Source organism: Pseudorca crassidens, chromosome 13, assembly GCF_039906515.1.
Source record: "Pseudorca crassidens isolate mPseCra1 chromosome 13, mPseCra1.hap1, whole genome shotgun sequence".
NCBI lineage: Eukaryota > Metazoa > Chordata > Mammalia > Artiodactyla > Delphinidae > Pseudorca > Pseudorca crassidens.
In genome coordinates this window covers 31893766-31908996 of record NC_090308.1, presented here as the reverse complement: position 1 = coordinate 31908996, position 15231 = coordinate 31893766, and the positions used below count along the sequence as shown (strand labels likewise).

The 15231-nt window shown below is 38.9% G+C and overlaps 1 protein-coding gene across 11 annotated transcripts in view; it reads left to right on the top strand.

Annotated features, from left to right (window-relative positions):
* Positions 1-15094, top strand: part of L3MBTL3 (L3MBTL histone methyl-lysine binding protein 3) — a 118703-nt gene extending 103609 nt beyond the window's left edge. For all 11 annotated transcript variants that reach the window (XM_067702127.1, XM_067702126.1, XM_067702125.1 and 8 more), the window contains 3 exons: positions 7257-7426; positions 7865-7927; positions 13260-15094. In XM_067702127.1, coding sequence (XP_067558228.1) covers positions 7257-7426; positions 7865-7927; positions 13260-13403 — 377 coding nt within the window. In that variant the 3' untranslated portion in view covers positions 13404-15094. The remainder of the gene's footprint in view (positions 1-7256; positions 7427-7864; positions 7928-13259) is intronic.
* The last annotated feature ends 137 nt before the right edge of the window (positions 15095-15231 follow it).

The window sequence follows — 15231 nt, the reverse complement described above, 5'->3', positions numbered from 1 at the left end:
TCTGTCAAGTCTACTAGTTACTGCCTTTAACGTGAATTTTAATAGTGGTTTTTATTTTCCTTTAATTTCCTGCACTGGCTTGTTTTTTTCTTTTCATAGCCTGTTTTGTTTTGTAGACGTCATGTTCCCTTGTGCCTTACTAAAATCATGAAACGCTTCTGTCAATAAATCAATGGTCCTCTCCCAATGTTTTGTAGAACTTATCAGAGGCCCCTGGTGATTGTTTTTTATTTTATCATTTTTGAGTGCAGAGAAGTTTCCCCAGGTTTTTTGTGAAGAACACTTACCCCTCAATGCTCCCATTTGGGTGCCAGTAGAATTCCTCTTTCACAGCTGAGCCTGAGGGTCAGGTAGATGTGCTGAGCCTAGTAGGTGCTCACCAGTGTTCATTCACAATATCATTCACCAGTGGTGGAATAGGGGAAAGGAGAGAAATCTTCTTGCAGTTTGTGCCCTATTTAGTATAGAGGAGTCTGAAAAGAAGCCGCCCTGTATTCCTTATAGCTAGTAGGATTTAAGATTCAGTAAGCCCATGAGAACTATTTTGTTTGGAGTCTTAGAGCAAATTGATTTTTAAAAGCACTTCCCCCTAGAAAAACATCTTCCTACCTTGTTTCTTCAGTTAATTCAATTTAATTCCATACAATATGTGTGATTATGAGCCTTTTTGATTTTTTGATGATTGCCACTATGCTACCGAATTTGACCTTTGGGGACCTTTACTGAATACAATGCATCACTTTTTCTTCTTTTTCTTTTTGTTGGCTTCTGTCTCCTTTGCCTGAAAGATAAACTAATTCATTTCCTCCATTGTAGGAAGGTCCATTAATAAAGGATCCTATAAATTGACCTTCAAATTTAAACTCCTGTATTCCTGGGAAACGTGTAATTTTCTTTTCCCTTCTGCAAACATTCTCTCTCAGGGGTGCTGATATGCAGAAAGAGTTGAATTTTATTTTGTAATGTACTAGATTCTCACTTGAAGAATCAGGCTTGCCTTTTGCTTCCATAGCAGTTGGTTTTTATTTTGGTTGTTAACCTTGAAATGATCCTCAAATATTTTTCACGCCTGCGTTTAGGATCTTGGAGCTAATTTTATCCACATTCCTTGATGCTGTGATCCATTTATTTTACCCAATCATTGTTATTGTTCATCCTTTTTATATTTAGTCACCAGTTAGTAACTCCATTAAAAAAAACTTGGTTGACAGATGTATCCCATTTCTCCTGGCTTTTTTCCCTTTCACATTAAGAGCATTTTTCTATAGGCTCGTGGAATATTAGCTTAAAAGGGTCACTGATTCCTTTTCATCTTTGCCTTTTTATATTCAGGATACTCTCAGTGGCATGCCTTTCTTTCAAGATAGGAATAAGTTTTCCCACTTGCTGAGTCTTTACTATATGTCAGACACTGGAATAAGCATTTTTAAAAATATCATGTAGTCGTTACAGTGATCCTGTCACATTGATTTAGCCAAAATTTAGAGCTAGTTAGTGGCAGAACAGGGACTTGAATCCATGTATATCAGACTCTTAAACTCACCCCCTTGACCATGACCCTGTACTTTCTTATTAGGAGACAGAAGATCCAGGGTCACTTTCTGATGCTTCCCCTATCTCACAGGGTGGCTTTGGGCTTTGCCCTGTCTCACAATGTGTTTTCCTCATCTTCGGGTTAGCTACCTCCTAGCATTGTTTTGAAACTAAAATGAAACAAGGCAGTTGGAGATTCTGGTCTCACTTCTGTCACTGGCTTCAAGGGATAAGGAATGAGTCAGGACAAGTGGAAAGTCATGCTGTGGCTTGTTGATTTAGCATTGTTCAGACTTGGAAACAGGAAGCAGAATGGGATCTGAGTCCGAAAGCAGCAGGGAGCATGAAGAGAACTTTTCCTTTTCTCTGGATCTTGCCCTCCCTGTGGTTCTACTGGGCCCGAATGGGAACAGTCCTGTAGGAAGCAGGTTCTCATGCTCCATGGTAGTGAAGACATCTCTTTCTACTGGGAGATTTCATGTTTGGTTTAGATGGTGGTCTCTATTCTGAAGATTATTGTCTTGATTCTGCATGAAACATTGGAGGATATATTTCTTCAGGATCACCTTTATCAGACCTGTCTTCTCACAAGAGTTAATCTTCTCCTTCACTTTTTCCTACCCTATGCCAAATCAAGGATTTTAATACCTCTATTCTCAGCCAGAACTGAGAGACATTTGTATTTGCAAATATCTGCTTTGGATAACTACATTATTATCTATTAAACTTCATTTCAAGAAAGTCTACAAGAATATGCTGTATTGATGTAGCCTTCCACATTGCATTGTAAGTGCTGAATAAGTAATTGCTGAATGAGTGATTTCCATATTATAAACAATATATGTAAATGGTAGAGGCAGGGCTTTACTATCCATCCATAAAGTATCAACATAAGAAAAATACTCCTCATTTGATAATTGTCTAGAGAGATAGCAGTAAGACCAAAGATCCACAAAGTTATTTCTCTTAACGCTACTCCCATCTAATATTTTCTTGCTTCTGTTATTAAGGGAGCCCAGCAATTGATGTTTTAATAATTATTTCCAAAAATGCATTAAATTGCTTTCCAAGTCACCAAAGTGAGGCTTTCATTTTTTTGTTATTATTTTTGAGTAACAATAAGTATCTTATCCAATATCAGCTTCTGGTTTTATATAACTTATTGTTAAAATAACATATTTATTATAGAATAATTAGAAAATACAGGGAATCAAATAGCAGAAAATCAAAATTATCTGTAATTTTATTTTCTAACACACCATTTTCTGAATTTTGGGGAGTTTTTTTGGGATTTTTTAATATCTGAAATATTGTACTAACTACTTTGTAACCTGCAGTTTTCTAACTACGTAATATTACAATCATTTTTACATAACTATTTATACTAATTACAAAATAATATTAAATACTCCCTCTGTGGATCGATGCTCAATGCAGCATCATTTAATGGACCAATCTCTAGTGGGTATCTAAGCTAGTTATTTCCTGTCTCTCACTATTATAAACGCTCTTGCAGTAAACCGTGGTAGTGATTAGGATTAGCGGGTGTGTGTGTGTGTGTGTGTGTGTGTGTGTGTGTGTGTGTGTGACATAAAACCCATACAAGTGGTTTATATCAGGAAAAAGCAGTCTATCTCTCTCTCACATGGAGGAGGCTCAAGGGTAGGTGCTCCAGGATTTAATGGTGCTCAACAGTATTAGGAAGTCAGGTTTCATGTATCTTGTTGCTCTCCTTTGCAGAGTGTCTTTTCCCAAGGTCTTATCTTGGTCAAGGGTGGTTCTGGGGGGCTAGTTATTCAGTTGCTGTTCTCCCCCAGGAGGAAGGAGAGTCAGGGTGTGGGAGTAGTGAGAAAAAGTTTGACCATATACCTTGGGTAAATTTTCTTCTTGGGAAACTTCAAAAAAATACATAGAACTCCTTAAAAAATATTATTTTTCATGCAGCTAAATCATTTGAGAGGAGGGTGGTGAGAAATCTGACCCTCTTAAAATGCTATTGGCAGAAATGTCTTCCAGAATAAAAAAGCTTTGTTTTCTAAAGCACATTATACACATTCAAGCCTACTCTTCCCTACTCTTTGCACTGAGCCAGCTGCTTGAGCCAGAGTCTCTGTGCGTTTATTTTAGTCTATATCACATGTTAAAATAGAAACCTGGAGTCACATTTCTGTGCATTTCAAGGGATCCAATACATATCCACTCAAATGAAGTTGTTTTCTTTATCCTTTTTGGATTGGGAGCGTGTACCTAACATCTTCTGAGGAGATGGCATATTCTGTGGTTGGTAAATGCTACAGTTGCCCCATTCGTCAGAAAATAACACTGGGCATCAGTCAACATGAAAGAATCAGCAAGAGGAAGGGGGGTCTTAAGGTGAAGGATGCAAAGTTGGTATTAGTATTGGAGTGGTGTATGAGTCTAGGCCTATGTGTAATGTCAGCTTCGAAGACATGCAGACGCCACCAGAAATATAGGAGCTTTAGGGTTTTTAGTCACTTCTTTAGAATGGCTCAGTTATTTTTCTAAGGAATAATGATGTAGGAGCATTAGAAATGAACTGTGAATAATACAACTTTAGCAGGAATAGAATGACCATAGAATGGAGCTTCAGTGAAGGAGGAAACAGTGCCAAGTGTCAACAGAACATAAATAGTTATAGAAGAAAGTGTATGGCTTTGGAAAAAACTGACACTCTGTGGCAGGCAATCCAAATACAAGTTACAAAGTAGACTGTGTTGTTTTACTCTAGTGTGGAACTAGAACTCTTACCATTTCATATAAGTCCATCTCCTGAAGGATTTACAAATAATGTGTTGCAAATAATTGCTGAACTCTTAGGACTGTCTGAGATTAAGGAATGTTTTAAAGTTACCCCATATTTATGCAAAACAAAGCTTTCTTGAACTCTGGGCAATTTTAAAAGAATAAAAACAAACTGGTACAGGTTTGTATATTTGGCTCATAATAGATTTTCAGTAAAATAGGATGAAGACCTAAAACCTTAAAACCAATTATATGAGATTCGGTGGATGAAATGTGGAAAGAGGGACCATGAAGGGTTTTCTATAAAATATTTGAAGAATTGGAAGGTTTCATGGGGAGCAGACACAGTTTTCTATATGAGCTCACTCAGGTAGAGCAAGGACCAGTGGGTGTTAGCTCCAGTAAGATAGATTTTTTTTTCTTTTAATTCAGTATAGCGACTTTTCTAACATTCAGAGCAATTCAAATTTACATTAGGCTAGTTGAAGAGAAAAGTTATCAAAGATCCACAATAAAACAGTAGGAAGTAGTTTTTAAAAAACTATTCCACTTATAATAGCAACAGAAAACATCAGACACACAAAAATAAATTTAACAAAAGATATGCAAGACCTCTACATGAAAATGACAAAACATTGAAGAGGGGTGTTTTAAGATCCAAAGAAATGGAGAGAGATTCCTTGTTCTTGAATTGAAAGGCTTGATATTGTGAAGATGTTCTCTCTCACCGAATTGATGTATATTCAGTGGTTTTCCCAATGTAAATCCTAGCATTTTTTTTAACAAGCAGATCCTAAAATTGGAAATGCAAAGGGGTAAGGATAGTCAAGGAGTCTTGAAGAAGACCTAGATCACAGATATCAGTACACTCATAAAATGAGAGTAATTAAAGCCTGTGGGTCGGTGTGAAGAGACCAGTGGAACAGAAGAGAATATTTGAAAACACAGTTAGATTTATTTTTAAGCTGGCACTGCAGTACAGCAGGGAAAGGATGGTTGGTCTTTTTCATTAAATCATGGTTGGGCAATTAGAAATCCATGTGGAAAAAAACCATGAATATTGATCTTTACCTCATACCATAACAAAAATAAATTTCAGATGGATTGTGACCTCAACGTGAAAGGTAAAACATAAAGTGTTCAGAGGAGAACAGAGGAGGCTATCTTCAGGACCTTGGGGTGAGCAAAGATTTCTTCAAAAGTACTATCCCTAAAAGAAAAAATTAATAAATTTTACTACAATTAAGAACTTCTGTTTATCAAAAGACCTTTTTAAGAGAGTAAAAAGAAGACACAGAGTGGGAGGAGATATAAGTAATACATATTTTCAAGAAAGGATTCTTACCCAGAGTATATATATATATAGATAACTTCTACAAATCAGTTAAGAAAAAGGCAAGATGGCCTCATGGAAAAATGGGCATAAAATAGATAAGTACTTCACAAAAGAGGTTCTCCATATGACCAATGAACTTACAAAAAGATTGTCAACTTTGTCATCAGACAAATGCGGTTGTAACCACAGTATGATGCCATGACACCCGCACCAAAAGGGTTACAGTGAGCAAGATAGACAATACCACATGCTGATAAGAACATGTATGGAGCATTTGGAACACTTATGCTGTTAGTAGGTGTGTACTACACAGCTGTTTTGGAAAACGGGTGGAATTTGCTGAGACTTAATGTACACAAACGTCATAACCACAAAGTCCCACTCTTCAGTATGTATGCAACAGAAAGGCATACATATATTCAAGAAAAGATATGTACGAGAGCGTGCACAGCAACACTGTCGGTCTTAGCCAAAACTTAAAAACAACTCAAATGTCCATCAGCTCCAAATTAATTGTGAAATATTCATAACAGTGAAAAACCACACAGCAAAGAGCAGGTGAGCTACAACTACATACAGCAATGTGGATGAATCACACAGACACTATTGAGAGAAAGAAGCCAGATACCAAGTTTCCATCAAACTTACAGTTCAGAACCAGGGCAAAAGAAGCGAGGGTGTTCGAAGTCAGGGAAGTGGTTTCCTTGCTGGATGGGGTGTGATTGGAGGGGGTTCTAGGTGTGCTGCCACCTTCAGTTTTTAGCTGAGCTGGTGGGCAGAGCGGAGAGTAAGTGTGGGGAGGTGCCTTCTTCTGATGGGCTTTGAGTAAGTAGTTTTCAGAAAAGATTTCCGTTCTAAAGGATCCGATCTTACGGAGATAATGATGGACAAACTCTAAGTCAGGAGTCCCAAGGAAAAAAAAAAAACATTGGCTAGAAAACAGCTGTTTTAGAAGAGCAGCAGGTAAACTAGGTTTGGATTCAGAAGAACTGGCAGATAGATAGAATATTCTGTAGTTTTAACTTTGATCTTCACAAGTGAAGAATGACAAAAGCATTTGCCTTTATGCTATTTTATCTTTATTTCAATAATTTCATATCCCCTTTCAAAAAATATAAGTTGGCTATTTGAAAAATCGATGTGATTAGTAAATAGAAATTGGAAGAACAGAACAGGGCTGAAGTAAAAGGAGAGAACAGGTATGGTAACTGCAGGGTAAACACAGCGGCTGGACTTGAGCCTGCAACTTGGCTCTTACTTTTAGGACATGCAAAGCCAAAAGGGAACCAAATATAATTTCGTAGGGTGAGAGTTATTTTCCTTGTCACTAAAGCTCGGGGGCAGATTTCTTATCTGAAGCATTAAAGAGGGAACGTTGAATGGTGTGATGATGCATGTCTTCAGTGATGGGTGATGTGGCAAACGTGTCGGTTGAACTTCAGGTTGTTTCTTATGGTGACTTTCAGTAAAGATGAACGAGAGTGTAATTATTCAATGAATGTAATGTTGAACCAATGCTTTACCTTGCTTCCATGCTACTCATTGTTTGGGGGCGACACATGGCATTGGGGGCTTTTTTGGCTGCTTTTCAGAGAGTGAATTCCTGATTGTTTCTGTCAACCAGGTGCCCGGGAAGAACCCAGCGTACAGCAGGCACAGCGGCGGTCGGCGGTCTTTCTGTCCTTTAAGTCCCCAATTCCATGTCTGCCCTTGCGTTGGGAGCAGCAGAGCAAACTTCTCCCAACTGTAGCTGGCATCCCTGCCAGTAAAGTTTCCAAATGGAGCACAGATGAGGTATATTTTATTTTCTTGGTCTGTCAGGGGCCAGACGTAGGAGTACTGGCTTAAGGAGAGGGCAACATGAATGCATGTGGGATTTAGTCTTTTTTTTTCTGAAAGAGAAGAAATTATTCTGAGAGAAACAATGAAAGTATAGGTTAAATATTTTGAACCTGTAGCATTTAGATTCTGGCTTCTTTTTTTTTTTTTTTTTTGGCGGTACGCGGGCCTCTCACTGTTGTGGCCTCTCCCGTTGCGAAGCACAGGCTCCGGACGCGCGGGCTCAGCGGCCATGGCTCACGGGCCCAGCCGCTCTGCGGCATGTGGGATCTTCCCAGACCGGGGCACGAACCCGTGTCCCCTGCATCGGCAGGCGGACTCTCAACCACTGTGCCACCAGGGAAGCCCCCAGCTTCTTTTTTTAAACTGGAATTTTAATCATATTTTTAACAGGTGTCAGAGTTCATACAGAGCTTACCTGGATGTGAAGAACATGGAAAGGTATTTAAAGACGAAGTAAGTATTCCACTAAATTGCAGTATGTTACTTAAGGGGGGACAAAGCACTGAATGGCAGTGAATGGTGAAATGTTCTAAATTGGCAGAGGAAGGAAGAGACGGGTTATGTTGAAACTGACAAAGTGATATCGAGTTGTCTAACAAGCAGCATTAATCAGTTGTATAAAATTGTGTTTGTATAAAATTAGATGCAAAGGAAATTGTGCCATTTTATTGATGCCCCACAGCAGTAGCACTAAGCTCATTATTTAACAAAACAAACACAAAACTTAAAAACATGCATTTATATAGTGTATAGCACAGAAAGAAACCAACGCAAGAAAGAAGCAACGTTTCATTTTTAACAAAGTAAAATTAGTTCCCATTATTTTATTTTCAAACATCATTTTAACACCAAAATTAACTTCATTTGATGCTGATAGTTAATATTACCATTATTGCTAAAACAGTCCCTTAGATCTTATATATTTCTCAGTGATATTTATTCTAACTGATATTCATTACATCTATTACTGTCTGCTGTTGGAAGATGATTTTATTAGTTGTTTTCATCTGCCTGTCCAAAACTTCAATTATAAGGGATGATTAATAATGATACCACCTCTAATGAGCATTAGGACAAAAAGGAATTCTACTTCTAACTACACTAGAAGCAGGAGACTCTTTTCACTAGAGACCTTTAAAAATAAGCCACTTGCCTGTCATCTCCTCCAAGCAGACCAGTCAGTTATCACCCTGATCTCAGAAGGTACAATGAGGACTAAGTCGTCTCAGAAGGCTTTGTCCAGCATCTGCTGTCTGCAGCTGTAAGATACCTTGTTTGCTCCTATGCTTAGCCTCCACTGTTCAAATAGCACACTTTCAGTTAAGAGTGTGCAAGAGTGTGCAAGAGTGTCAGCACAGCCAAGAATTGAGCCGCCGGTCGCCAATGTCATTATACTGTTAGGTATCATTTATGCTTTATGTGGGTGCCTGTTAAAATGCACAAGGATCTGATGGTCATCAGCCCTTTTCTGATTTATGGTCTTACTTTCAGAAATGTTCTGTCTTTCTAGTTGAAGGTCAAATTAAAGAATTTGCAGTTATTCAGATTTTGAGTTTCTTAAAGCCCAGGTCCCAGGTGTCTTTGTGGGTTACTCTCAGTCGATTTTCGATCCCTGAGCAGACTTAGATTCCTGCAGGGAGCTGTTGCTCTTTCTTTGAAAGAGCCATGTAGTAACATTACCTTTGAAAATGATGAAACAATTTTAAAAATAAATTTCTAGCACATCTATTTTATAAATTCTACTTTTGCTTCTGTTGATATCTAGCCAATCCATATAGATTTGCTCTGTTATTTAGGTTAAGTAAGATTCAAATTCAAATGATATGTTATTTCTTTGAATAACTTTTTTCTTCATATTATCTTTGGAGACACTCCCCAGGCACCTAATATCCTCAAAGACAGAGCCTTCTTTTGAAGAATGAGGCGATGAATGTTCTCTGTCAACATGTATCATTCATGTGTTCATTCCACTATTCATTCACCCTGTGAAATCTTGTTAAATTCCTACCATTTGTATGATACTCCATGTAATGCTCTAGTAAGAGGGTTAATTCAGAGATAATAGGACATGATCCTTGCTCTCACATGTCTCACCAGGTCAGCAGGCGTGGGTTTTGAGTCCTAGGTGAAAATGAGAAAACAAATCTAGCTAAAGTCTTGTAAGTCATCTCTAAAAGGCAAAGTGCAGGTGTGGGCTATTATTTGAAACCATCCCAGATGACTCCTTCTCTTACATACTCCGCATTTAATCTGTTGAAAACCCTATTGGATGTGTTTTGAAAGCATTTAGGAGTCCCAGCTCCCTCTCCCCGCTCCACCGCTACGTGTGGTCAGAGCTGCCATCCTCTCCTGCCTGGATTAAAGCAATAACCTCCTAGCCGGGCTCCCCGCTTCTATTTCTGCTCCTCTATAATCTTTTTTTAAAATAGTATTTTATTTATTTATTTTATTTTTGGCTGTGTTGGGTCTTCGTTGCTGCGCGAGGGCTTTCTCTGGTTGTGGCGAGCGGGGGCAACTCTTTGTTGCGGTGCGCGGGCTTCTCATTGCAGTGGCTTCTCTTGTTGCGGAGCATGGGCTCTAGGCATGTGGGCTTCAGTAGTTGTGACTCGCAGGCTCTAGAGCGCAGGCTTAGTAGTTGTGGCTCTTGGGCTCTAGAGTGCAGGCTCAGTAGTTGTGGCGCACGGGCTTAGTTGCTCCGCAGCATGTGAGATCTTCCCAGACCAGGGCTCGAACCCGTGTCCCCTGCATTAGCACTGCACCACCAGGGAAGTCCCTGCTCCTCTGTAATTTATTTCCAGCATAGCTGGGCTGATTCTGCTACAAGATAAAGTCAAATCATGTCACTCCTCTGTTCAGGTCTTTCCGGTAGTTAAATCAGAGCAAAAGCCAAGAGCCTCACAAGGGCGACAGTCTGACACCCCATCACCTCTCTCACCGCCTGACCTCTTCATTCACTCTGTCCCCTGCTTGCACTGTTCCACACACAGACCTCCTTGCCATTCCTCAGATTATCCAGGTACACTCTGGCTCCCCCCTCTGCCTGGGATGCTCTTCCTCTAGGTGCTCACGTAGCTTACTCCACTTCTCAATATCCTATCCTGACTATCCTCCTTCAATCTGCCACCTGCCACCACACATCCATCCTGGCCCTACTGTCCACTCATCTCCCCGACTCGCAGTTTTTTCATACCACTAATCACCTTTTAGAATTAGTTACTAATTAATTTGCTTATTATGGTTTTTCTTATAGTCTGTCTCCTACTACTAAAATGTAAACTCTACAAGGAGTTTTTATTTGTTTGCTTAGTTTTGTTTTTATCTGTTTTAGTCTGAGCTATATGCCCAGGCCCAAGAATAATATGTAGACTCTAATGGGTATTTAATAAGTTTGTGTTGAATGAATAGACTCATACCTTTACACTCTGAGAAAGACATTCAAAGAGCATATCGCTGTGATTTGCAGAGTTACAACACTGGAAAAGAACCATGAGCGCACAGTGGAAAGAGCAATGAAATGGAAGGCAAGAACCCCAAGTTCCAAATCCTCCTTCAGAGTTTTGGGCCTTTAGCAAGATACTTAATCTCCGGAGCTAGACCAGTTTATATATATTACAAAAGCATAAACCAAAAATAAACGCAGCAATCCATTGCAGTAATTACTGTTTTCAGAAAGTACTTCCTTAAATTATTTACTTCTTTCCAGTTGAGGCTTATCCTTATGGCTACACATCAGAGCAGCTTGTATGTCATATACTAAAGTTTGGCTCTAGCCTCAAGATGACTTCTTTCTTCCCAGGTTAGCTTTAAAAATAATAATCTACCAAAACTTATCCTTCTCATCCCACTCCTAGCTTTTAGACTCCAGCCTCGTTAGCTCTGCATGTTCCTTTTGATCAGTCATCTGTCACTTTAAATTCTTACTTAGTCCCAGAAGAAGACTCAGTAGGGCCCAAGGTTATAATAAACCATTCACTCTTTGTAGTGAGCTCCCTGGGAACCCAGTATGTTGACATTTTAGTTAATGTCTTAGACGACTTCTATCAGACCCTTCATTCTACCAAGGCCTGTCTGGGTTGAGTGAAGTGTTAGTAGATCTGCCTCTCTGCTTGGACTTGTTTATCAGAGACCTGTCACAGCACAAGCAAATGAGACCAAAGCAAATGTTTCCAAAAAACAATAGAACATTTCTCATAGCTGCCACTTAACTTGTCTTACACTTAGAAATTAACACTGCAGTGTCTTTACTTCTAGTTTATGACAGCAGGGTGTTTCCTTGCTGAAAATTAGCAAACCTTTTCCACATGATTGTTACTTAAAGTTGTATAAGATGACTCTTGTTCTTACTGATTAAGCACATAAGCAATTTAGATTTACAGGTTTTTATTTTTAGAGGAAAGAGGAAAATTTCAAGAAAGGGCAACTTAATTATATTAGGCTTTATTTAGTGAACTGCTGACAGAATTTATAGTAGTATTTGTTTGCTAGGGCTGCTGTAACAAAATACCGTAAACCAGTGGCTTGAACAGCAGAAATGTAATGCCTCCCAATTCTGGAGGCTAGAAATCTGAACACAAGAAACGATGGCGTTGGCAAGTAGCTTCCTTCAAGGTCTGTGAGGAAAGGAGCTGCTCCAGGCCTCTCTTTGTGGCTTGCAGATGGTGTTCTCTTGTTGTCTTCTGTGTGTGTCTGTGTCACAATTTCCCCTTTTTATAAGAACACCAGTCATCTTGGATTAGGGACCCACCCTACTCTAGTATGACCTCATCTTAACTAATTACATCTGCAGTGACCCTGTTTCCAAATAAGGTCACATTCTAAGGTTATTGGAGGTTAGCACTCCAACATAGGCATTTGGGAGGAACACAGTTCAGCCCCTAATAGTACACTGCTGTCAAGGTTTCTAATGTCCTCCAAGGCAGAGAGCAGAAGTGTATTTTACTTTTTGTACAAAATGAGAAGACTGAAAGAGAAGTGAATTAATTTTTTTAAGATGGCGGACTCCCCAAGAGCTGAAAATCATACAAAAAGACGACTACTCCTTTGCTCTACCCACTGAACCAGACATCATCTTCACAGAGTTGTATCTGAACCTCATAGTATCCTATTCTGTAGAAACGTAGACTTTTAGTCTTAGAAGGGACCCAGAGAGAGGAAGGATGCTTCTCACCGTTACCCAAGTAGTAGAAGAACCAGCCTAGAGTGCACACCTCTTCCCACCAGGCTTACATTCCTTCAGCTATACTGGTGGTTGCCATTGTTGGTTGTCAGTAATTCCTTTTCTTCTGTATTTGAAAAATAACTGTGGCTACTCTAAAAATGAATGTTATCACTGATTTTCTTTTCTTCGTGGTGGAAGGCATGTAGCCGATGTGTTTGCCTGAATTCCTTTGTTTATCCACAAGTATTTATGTACTTATTCTCATCTCTCATTTTAAAACCTGCCCTGATAAGGACTGGATTTGAGGCACCCTGGATCTTCCCAAATTATTCTTGACTCAGCGCCTACGTCAGAATAATCACAGAAAGATACGAGCACCTTCCACTTTCCTATGAGCTGGTTCTTCAGATGAATGAACTTGACTTTGTTCCCAGTCCACATTTGGGGGTGTTGTTGTAGATAAGAAAGGTCCACTTATGAGGAAATGTTGTTTGTACACATGAACTGCCCGTCTGTGCCGTTTTAGTGTTACTGTGTAGAAGAGAGCTGATAATTGAACCTTGAATATGTCCCATAACCCTACATCCGATTAACTCACAATCTTTTGTGTTTTTCCTCCCATTTTAGCAAATTGATGGAGAAGCATTTCTGCTTATGACCCAGACAGACATTGTGAAAATTATGAGCATTAAGTTGGGCCCTGCCCTCAAAATTTTCAATTCTATCCTGATGTTCAAAGCCGCAGAGAAGAACTCCCACAATGAACTTTGAAGATGGTGAATTTTGAGCACCATCAGCTTTCTGCTTTAAAGCTCATGTTTTACTCAAAGCACAAAGACAGCAGTAACTCCTAAGCGAGAAGTCTCCAAAACTCTAAAGAGCAATGCTGTCAGATTATTTATATTCCTTAAGAGACAATATATACGAATTCTTACGAAAGTGCTTGAGCTTTTAACCAGGTACTGTCTAACAACAGTACAACAGTCGTCTTTCGGTTCTGTTCACTGAGCTAAATTTATCTTTGTAAATCTTTTTGAGGCTGGGGGGTGGGAGGGAAGGGGGACTTCATTAATTATTTATGGAAAAAGCGGGGGTGGGGGAGGGCAGAATAAGAACTTTTGGCATTTTGTAAACATTGTTGAATTCTCTTTCATGTACACTGTTTCTTTTTCAACACTTTCAGGAACCTTTTTATATAATCAAACTTCAACTTAAACCAAATTTGTGAAAACCTGGCTAACTTTAGCCAGTGGGACTGTTATCTGTCTTGTTAATTCTGTGCCATATTTTGAATTGCAACATTATGCTAAGTATAACTTTGCAAGTCATGATATTGCCTAACTGCTTGTCATAATTTGTTGGGGCTGAATAGTTGTAAAAATTACCTTTCTTTAAATCAGTGTTTTTACTTTTGCACGCAATTATGAAATGTTAAACAGATTACTTTTCACCAGCATCTTGACTTAATTACCAAAAACATGTATATAAATAATGGAATTGAAAAATAAAATATATAAACATAAATAAATTAGGTGATGTATTTGAATGACATCAGTCTCATACATCGTGGTGCCCTGTGTGTTTACAGGACTCCAGTGATATCAAAGGAATATGCAGTTATATTGGGGGGCTGTTTGTATGATCTTGAACTATTTATGAGATGATCTTGAGCTTCTAATTATCACTGAAATAACTGTGGTGCTCTTCAGAGATGAAGGGCTCATTCTATTGACATAAACACTAACCTGGAAAGAGCTCTGCCTCAGACCTTGCAGTGTCCTCCAAACCCAAAGGTTTTTTTTAGGATTGGCTGGAGAGAGTGTATAGATTTTACCCAAGAGGCAAGATTTGAGGGAGCAGCGCCAGTCAACACAAAGATTCTAAATGCTCACAGATGAGGGAGGCGACCTTCCCAGAGCAGTTATTCAAGGAGCTCTGTTTTGGAGAGACTCTTTTCTCCTCAGTATAGAAGCATACAGATGCACTTTAAATGAAAGCCCTTGATGACCTATAAACTGATAGCTGGTAGTGTTACTTCTGCAAGAATGCATCTCCAACGCAAAAGGTAAATTATTTTATCAGCCTATGTATGTAACTTTTAATTCCAGGATTGGATATTTATTTAAGAACTATTTTAAAAGTAGAAAGTAAGTTTGTAGCATGTTGTCTGAATTCTGGGGAAAGGTCCACCTCTTTCCTTAGTTGCTTTCATTTTTTCTCATGTAGGATTCCCTTGATATTCCCCCCTGCATTGGAAGTCTATGAGTGGTCCTTTGCTTTTGTCATAATTCAAGGTAAAACAGGGCCCATGACCCCCCCCCCCACTTCATTTCTTTGCATAAATCTGCTTTAAAAAAAGTTTTTTGTTGTTAGTTCTTTTCTCCTTTTTTGTTCAGAATTTGTACATTCAAGTTGCACTTGTTATACCTGACATGAATGAAATAAAATCTTAATTGCAGATACTTTTTTATATATGTATGATTCTTAAGAAACCTTGTCAGATAGGAGGGGCGTATGAGAGCAGGAACAATATCAAACATATGGGCACTAGATACCTGTGTAATGAATGAATCTGTAGGATTTGGAATTGTTTGTCAAA